The sequence below is a fragment of the Acyrthosiphon pisum genome, chromosome A1 (assembly GCF_005508785.2).
Source record: "Acyrthosiphon pisum isolate AL4f chromosome A1, pea_aphid_22Mar2018_4r6ur, whole genome shotgun sequence".
NCBI classification, from domain to species: domain Eukaryota; kingdom Metazoa; phylum Arthropoda; class Insecta; order Hemiptera; family Aphididae; genus Acyrthosiphon; species Acyrthosiphon pisum.
In genome coordinates this window covers 42,190,639-42,200,013 of record NC_042494.1, presented here as the reverse complement: position 1 = coordinate 42,200,013, position 9,375 = coordinate 42,190,639, and the positions used below count along the sequence as shown (strand labels likewise).

General features: G+C 26.8%; 1 protein-coding gene across 1 annotated transcript; it reads left to right on the top strand.

The window, feature by feature from the left end:
* The first annotated feature begins 417 nt into the window (after positions 1–417).
* On the top strand, positions 418–8,125 carry LOC100160356 (fatty acyl-CoA reductase wat). The gene is made up of 12 exons (XM_001947215.4): positions 418–687; positions 1,552–1,709; positions 2,218–2,311; positions 2,498–2,620; positions 2,691–2,816; positions 2,891–3,039; positions 3,681–3,790; positions 3,963–4,155; positions 7,020–7,188; positions 7,274–7,398; positions 7,517–7,774; positions 7,845–8,125. Exons 2-12 carry the CDS (start codon positions 1,576–1,578, stop codon positions 7,930–7,932), a joined length of 1,569 nt encoding a protein of 522 aa, XP_001947250.2. The 5' UTR covers positions 418–687; positions 1,552–1,575; the 3' UTR covers positions 7,933–8,125.
* The last annotated feature ends 1,250 nt before the right edge of the window (positions 8,126–9,375 follow it).

Below are 9,375 nucleotides of genomic sequence, written 5' to 3'. Positions count from 1 at the left end.
CCTTGCGTATAGAGCCTGCAGTCTGTGAGTCTCTGCTCAGAATCATTTTTCGTATAATTATTTTATATCGTTGATTTCAAATTTAAAACATCCATTACAGTGTCCCATACTCCTTACAATACCTAACATCATAATTCATAATCAATGCTAAATACCGAACCCACTTGCCCACTTTTTTAAGATTTCAAATTAACTCTTGAAATTGGTTGACTCACGGTTCCTCTAACACTGGATCCTCCGCTGTAGACTACTATATATTATAGCAAGTATGTTATAACTATTTAATGAGAAAAAAAACGCACAAACTGGTTGAGATTTCATGGCCAATACGCATGTAGTATACGTTTGTAAACTGAATTCTGGGAAATTATCCCTATTCTCTATCAACAATAGGTACTATAAATAATATTGTGCAATGGAGAATCGCCGCAGTCCACGTTAAACTATAGAGCAAACGGATTAGCCTAATTTGCTAAACGGATTAGTCATTTTTCGAACTTTATTATTGGGAATATTTTATCTATTTATGTTTTGAATTACAATAGCATACTTCAATACTAAATAAATTAATATTTGTATTTTGAATAAACACGATATTTTGTCCTGTAAATTACACAAGTTCGAATAGTGAAATTTCCACTAAACCGTTAAGATTCCAAAAAAGTTTTAAAAAATTATACGCAGCAGGTAATACAACTTTATAAGTTTAACACAAAATAGTTTCAAATTTTAGCTCTATTTTAATAACAATAACTCTTTTATTTTACGTTGATATATTATAATTAACATTTTATTTTGTTTTTTTTAAACTAAACTTTTCGATATTTATGAAAAAAATATAATTGTGAAGATATAACATGTAATTAGAAATAATTAATTTAAACATGTAAATTGTTTTCTAAATGTATAGGTAGTAAAATGTAAAATTTATCAAAAATAAATTGTATTTATTGTTTAAACTTCTGATTTGTTCAATTTATCTATTAAATATTGAAATTGTATTTAATTTAATTATTGTTTAACACCTTCCACACTTTCATTTCTAAAATTGTATCCATTTTTAAAATTATTTTCTATGTATTTTTATTCTAATGCTGTAGGTATTGGTATATTCTGTGGTATAATTTATTCAATTAGTTATAAATTATAATATAGTTGTTACTTGTTAGTTACTCGAGTTATTCAAACATATTTAGGTTAATGTTAATATATTTTTAAGTAGGTAGGTATATTATATGATTATATGAAACTATATGATCTTGATAATAGATGACTTTAATTTAAAGTAAACGCTTTGTTATAAACACTTTATAAACTATTATTATCAATAGCTTACTGAATATGTTAAAATTTAAACGCGTATTATAATATTATTATAACCTGCTTAAAATCAATCACTGTTATCAATTATTTATAAAAAATAAAAACATACTTATTGTTCGGTTACTGAAAAATTGTACACATATAATAACTTCAGTCTAATAATTCTACTATGTAATTACCTACTTGAATATTTTTCGATGATGTTTTACCTATTTTTTTTTAATCTAGATTCTTTGCCTCGATATTCCAGTCATGGACATCTACAATTCAAACTGCGAAAGTACAACTCAATTATCAGAAATTCAATCATTTTACAATGATACGACAATATTTTTAACTGGTGGTACTGGATTCATGGGAAATTTAATACTGGATAAATTGATAAGGTGAGAATTGTACGCCTTTATTCTTAACAAATAACAATAATAATTCAATATATATACATCTCCAGTATTTGTATTTGGGTAGATATTGGATATTAGGATATTAGAATATCATTCATTATTATTTTAACTATTTTCTTAATAATTATTGAACAAAATGTTTTGATAATATGACGTATATTAAATTAAGATTGTTTCTATAAACACAAAAACATTTCCATTTCCAACTTTATAACTTTGCAAAAATAACTTTAAAAAAAAAAACAAAAACGAAAGAAAATATAAAGTGTTCATATTTAATAATATTAATATATGTATATATTCTGATGTTCAAAAATAGTAAACGTAATTTGATTTATAAAATTTAAAATGAATTACTTGCGAAAACAAGTGTTGTAACAATAAGTTTTCAAAAATGAATTGTTCATCAGACATAAAAAAGGTTTACAGTAGATTTAAATTCAATAATTATTTATTAACATTTTTAAATATTTGGTATTTTTTATTAAAGGACTTGTTCGGGAGTGAAAAGAATTTATATTTTAATCAGAGAGAAAAAAGGAAAAACAATAGAAGAAAGATTTAAAGAACTCTTCGATGACCCTGTAAGAACCTTAATGTTTTTATTATTTTTCAATCATTTTTTTGAAAAAAATATTTGTACTTATTCGAAATTATTATTAATTTTGGAATAACTTATAAGTTTATATAGTGCGATTAATTTAACATTTAACAATAATTTATTATTTTTATACAATTTTCGTTTTGTAAAATGTGAGAAATCATTTCAGGTATTTGAATTAATGAAAAAAGAACAACCAAACTTTTTAGAAAAGATCACTGCAGTTATCGGTGATTGTGCTTTGCCAAACATGGGAATCGAAGAAAAATATATAAACATTATTAAAGACGAAGTAATTTGTTACAATAATATTCTAAAACTATTGTAAATAATTGGATTTAATAAAATAATTTTTAAATAAGGTAAACATAGTAATACACTCCGCTGCTACTGTACGGTTTGACGAACATTTAAGAATAGCTGTCAACATTAACATAATTGCCTTACAAGATATATTGAAAATTAGCCAAAACATTAAAAACTTGAAAGTAAATGGAACAGATCATGATCTATTATTTTTAATTTTATGCACCCTTATTACAACTATGGCTTTTTGATTTAGGCTTTCGTTCATATTTCAACTGCTTATTCCAATTGTGCTGGAAGGGAAGTTGTGGATGAGATATTCTACAAACCACCTATAACTGGAGACAAGTTATTGCAGGTCGTTAACAGTCTGGACGACGAATACATCACTAGAATTACGCCTTCGTAAGTAGTTCACACTGAGAACATATCGTATAGAAATAATATTACCTATGTCATATATTGTAGGTATTATGTATTTATGTATCACGATATTTTTAAATAGTTGAATGTATTGGAACTAGGAAATAGTAAATACTAATATACGATATATTATATAATAGGTATATGATTATAATAATATAATGCATAATATTATATAATATAAACAAGTTCGTTTCGTAATTTCATGACGCGTTTCGTATAATATATTGTATTGTGATGATAACAACTTAAAAATAAACATTAAAAAAAGTAAAAATATATTCTAATAAATACATAAAATAATAAGTTAAATTGCTTAAACTGATATACTTCATATTATAGGTACATGATAATACGAATAAGGGTATATGTTGAATATTTATCTAATACATAATTGAATAGATTGTCAGTAAATTATGATATATAGGTATTAGGTTATCTAATTTAGGTGTTACCATTGGATGGATTCTTTCTTCAAATATACCCATGTTTTTTTTTTACTCTTAGCATAAATATTTGTATTGTGTCATCTGATACAGATTGTATATTGGGTACTAATTTAAAATTTAAAAAAAAGGCATACTGTGTAGTGTATACCTATTAAATAATTTTTATCCTTGCAGGTTACTAGGAGAATGGCCAAATACTTACGCGATGACTAAAGCGATTGCCGAGGGCGAAATAATGACTTATGGCAAAGGGTTACCAATTGGAGTTATTAGACCGTCAATGAGTAAGTACAATATTGTAATATGCATAGGTACTATATTATTTTGTTATTGGATTTTATATTTTATTTTAGAAATACTTTAAACTGCACGTTCTAATAACTAATAATATTAATTAGCAATAATTTCAAATTTGTATCCATAATATTAATATACATTTTGTATTTAAAATATCAGTTATCGCCACTGATAATGAACCTGTTCCTGGATGGATCAACAATTTCTATGGGCCGACAGGAGTTGTAGCAGCCACCGGCATTGGTCTCATGAGGTGTATGAATGCCGATTCAACTAAAACAGCCGATATCGTGCCTGGAGATTATGTCAGCAATGCCGTGTTGGCTTGTGCTTGGGATATTCACAACAAATGGTAATTAATAATTATAAACCATAAAATTCTATAAATTATAAAATGGAGCGAGTGGCTAGTTCCACAGCAACAATAATTGTCTAAATGTCCAGTGTGGAAACTAAAAACAATTGAATATTATGTATAAATAAAAAACAAGGTAACTCGCTCTGCTGTTTAGCGTACCACGCCACTGAGTATAATATAGTATAGGCCACTGTGTTGGAAGTGTAAAATTTGAATTCAATGATTAATCATTGTACGCATGAAAAACTATTCTGAGCATAATATATTTTAATATAATATCCCATATTATGGTTATTATCTTATAAATAAATACCTATACTATACCTATACCTATACCCTTACTGTAAAATTGTGTGAATAATTTTAAAAACTTTGATTACGATATGAAAAATAGGTTTTTTCGTTTTCTAGTCTCTAGGCTAACTGCTTGACGCTAATCCCCATAAATTAATACGGGAAGGAATAAAACATTTTAACAAAAACCAAACAACCTTCAATATTCAATCAATAATTAAGTAGGGGAAAAAAATAACAATATAATACAAAACAGGTTGGATTCTGATCGAACGGAGCGACGAATGCAGTTTCACAATGACATGTGTGTATTTTTTTTATTATTATGAGAGTCTGTCGTCATTATAGAGTTAGGATCTATATGCATTGGTATGATTATTTTTGCAGCGCCTTTTTTCAAATTTGGGTAGTAATGTAAGAAATACTAAATGGATCGTCTCATATTACCAGTCCTGTAAAGTATTTAAGTAAAAGTATTTGAGTAAAAGTATTCAAATACTTTTTTAAGTATTGAAAACTTTTTAAATACTTTCAGCATGAAGTATTTTGAATGATATTTTAAATACTTTTTGGTATTGAATACTTTGGTTTTTTTTTTGTGAACATTTTATTTTGATTCGAAATAATTGGTTGGAAAAATATTATTGTCAACTACAATAATAGAATAATAGTTTTATTTAATATTCTGTATTTCTGTGTTAGCCGAAGCCCAAAGGTTTGTGAAAACCAAATTTCCAAAAAAAAGTTGTTGAATAACAATTTTCCCTTTAAAACTATTATAGATAACTATTAGATTACCTACTTTCTATATGTGTTTATATTACGATAATTAGAAACCCACTTTAAAAACCAAAAGTATTTGAAAAGTATTCCAAATACTTTTTCAAAGTATTTGAGTAGTATTTGAAATACTTTACAATTAAAGTATTTGAGTAGTATCTTAAATACTTAAAAAAAAATGTTAAAACGCACAATTTTATTATGTTTGGATGTTATAGGTACAGATAGTTATTTTAGCCAACACATATCAATCGTTTGTTCATCATACTGATCGACCTAGTAATGCGATAATACTTTATAAAACTGAATTGAATTCGTTATTATGGCTACTTGAGATCGATCAGTCTACTTTCTCCAATTTCACCCTCACCCCTGTCCCCCACTAAAAAAATACTATACATTTAGTTTTAATATTTTGAAATTTTGGAATTTCCAAACGATGATTATCAGGAATTTAAATCAGAAATCTTAAAATGTAAACTGACCGATCTCAAGCAGACATTATGAAAAATTCAGATCAGTTTTCTGAATTATTATCGCATTGTTAGGTCTTTCGGTAGGAATGTAGGATGGACAAAAAGTACATACAAATTAGCATAAATTATTTACTATTCACTGGCGCAATGCAGAGAGGGTGACTTGTACAGTGAACATGCGCGTGTGGGAACGCTCCGATATTTCTTTTAATTATTTAAAATATATAATATATTTTATATTTATATGCTTTTTAACTATCTATTTTAACACACTAATTATCACTACGCACCCATTTACAAGACCTACAGACTACAGGCATGATTTTAAAATTGCATATTTTTTATCTTCTTAAAACTGTCTACCACCGATCCCCCTTAAAATTATAAGCTACTCTTTGACTTAGGTAGGTAATGATAGTTTTGGACATAATTCATAAATTCATAGTACCTATCTAAGTATATTTTATTATATTTTTATTGAATATTTTAGCACATTATATAATAAAATGAAATGCATATTTCACTATATTATAATGCATAATATGAATCCAATTAATCGGGAAAAACTAAAAAAAAAGTAGAGGAAAATATTTAGACTAATTTTAAGCCATTTATTCGACGAAACTATTTACACCGTTTTACTGTACATCGTACAATGGTATTGACATTTGACATGTAAGATAATACTAATAAGGTTTGGATTAAAATAAAATATTAGTTTAACCTACCCCTTCGTATGTCCCTATTACTAATTGTAAAATTAATTACTACCATAGCAATATATATAAATAATATAAATAAATATATACAAATATATATAATAAAATATACTTAGTAGGTATAATATTAGCTGACATATCATCTCTGCTCTGAATCGTTTTTCGTATGCAATACGCTTATCATTAAATTCAAATTTAACATCCATTACATTACTATTACAGTGACCTACTTAATGACAAGATACACGTGACACCTATTAATTCTATACCAAAACGGTTACCTACCCGGATGCTTTTTAAAGATACATTCTGGTAGTTTAGGTACATTTTTATGATTTTTGATGATCCGAGGATTACTTATAATACCTACCATTGATTATAATCACTATTTATAATCAATGCTTTGTGGCTAGCCGTCTAGATATAGCCATAGCTAGGTAGATCATACGATTCATGAATTTACGTACAATTATGGATTGCGCGTTGCAGGTCTATTAAATATAACCTACGAGATTTGATACCATTTGTAATCAACAATATTGAAATGTACCAAGACTAAATAAAAATAAAAACTTTTGAATTATTTTAGGAAAGAACAAAACGCCTCTAACGAAATGAAAGTTGATAACTTAGAAAAAGAAACATTAATTGATCCACCTATTTACAATTTCGTATCATCAAGTGCCAATCCATTGACATGGGGAGAATTTTCGGCGTTGAACAAAAAATACGGTTGCGAAGTGCCTTCTGTAAAAGCGGTATGTGGTTTGAAGAGGTTTAAACTTAGTTATGTATATTGAAAATTGTTGCATTTAACCAGATAAAAAATTCGTACATTTTTAGATTTCACCAATTCTGTTGAGATTATCCAAAAACAAATACGAATACCAAATTTTATGTTTTATCCTCCACATAATACCAGCATTTATAATTGATTCTTTAGCCAAACTCACCGGAAAGAAACCTCTGTAAGTGACACTTAGAGAACAAACATTTTTTTTTTACAGAAAATACGTATGTCATATTGCGTACCAATAACACCTAACTATTAATAATATAATATAATATCTATTTTTTACGTTTTAGATTAATGGAAGGATATAGAAAAATGCACAAATTCTCCGAAGTTATATCTTACTTCAGTTTAAAATCGTGGACATTTAACGATAATAATACGAGGTCTTTGGTACAAAAATTATCCAAATTAGATCAGACTCTTTTCAGATTCGATTTAACCAAATTGAGCTGGAATGAATATTTTAAAAAACACGTAATAGGTATTCGAATGTATATTGTAAAAGATCCAATGGAAACATTATCAGAAGGAAGAAAATGGAATCAAAAGTCAGTATAACGCATATTTTCCGTAAATTACCTATTGACTAAGAATTAATTATTCTTATTTTCTTTTCAGATTATGCATTGCTTACTACACATTATTATCCATTTTAGCTGCCACATTTTTATTAATACTGTATGGAATTTGTAATTTGTTTATATAACAACAATTGTTGTTATAACTCCTAGAATCTCAGTCATATGTACGGTAAAATCGAATCATCATATTTATTGTTCAATATTTTACTTACATAATATTATTATAATGAATATTTCATTTTTTTTTTTTTGATATGCCTACATTTATATACCTATACTTTATACATTTTAATATATTTACCTATTTTTGATACTTGATTTGGATTTACTTTCATTACATGTATAATGTTAAAACAATACAACATGATTACATGATAGTATGATACCTAAACAGTGTTTACAAGCGTAAACATAATACAAACCCGTCGCACCCGCATGTGTTGTCTAACACGTGCGACATAGCAAATTTTCGTTCGCTAATTTCAATAGAATAGGTACTATCAATTTTGATATTAGAGTGAATTAACCTATTATCAAACTTTTAAGTAACAATATTATCTGTGTTCTCTCTTTGGTTTTTTACGATGTTTAAATGTTTAAGTGAGTTATGATTATGTAAAACATTAATATTTGAAAATGCTCATAATTCACTTAACAATTAAAATATCGTAAAATCCAAATTTACCATGTCTCCGTGTGTAAGATGGTGGAAAACACATACGGGTGCGATGTCCTCTTAAAGATTCCTAGTACCTACCTAGTTTTTCAATTTTTTAATCGGGTAAACAATAAGCCCTAAATTGCGATTATGGTCTAATGCTATCCAAGAATAATATAGGTGAAAATTTAATAATACCTATGTAATATATTTTATAGAAATTGGCGAATTTAATATTTTTTTTTTTTTTGTTATATATTATGACAATTGTAATTGTATACCTATTGAATACAAATTACAAACGTTAAAAAAAAATTAAAAGAAGGAATTTGTGAAACAAAAAAGATTTTGGTATTCACGAGAAATCATTTTTGTAACGCTATAATGCCTAATATCAATAATTTTGATTTCGGAATACCTATATTATGTATTGTGTACCTATATATTCATATCATTATATCAATAACAATAAGTAGGTATACCCTTATTTTAGATTCTGAGTGGAACGATGAATGTCTTGATTTTACAATGATGTGTGTTTTTTTTTAAATTTTTTTTTGTGTCTGTCATCACCTTTTAGGACAGTAAAAGTGCTTGGATTTTCTTCAACAGTACCTTTTCTGATAGGAAAGTGAATCTAGTTGACTTTGGGGGGTGAAAAGTAGATTTCAAATGCAACGTGAAAAACAAAAGAAAAATTAAGAAAAAACGGGAATTTTTACGCAAAATCTGTTTTCGAGAAAATCGATTTTGGTTTTTGGTACAACTCTAAAACAAATGACTGCAGGGACATAAAATTTTGAATGAATGTTTATATTAGCATTTTCTATATAGGTACCATAACATTTTTCAAATATTTTGACTTATTTTGAGCTGTTTACGGACATTTTCAGTTTCCATTTTTTTAGTT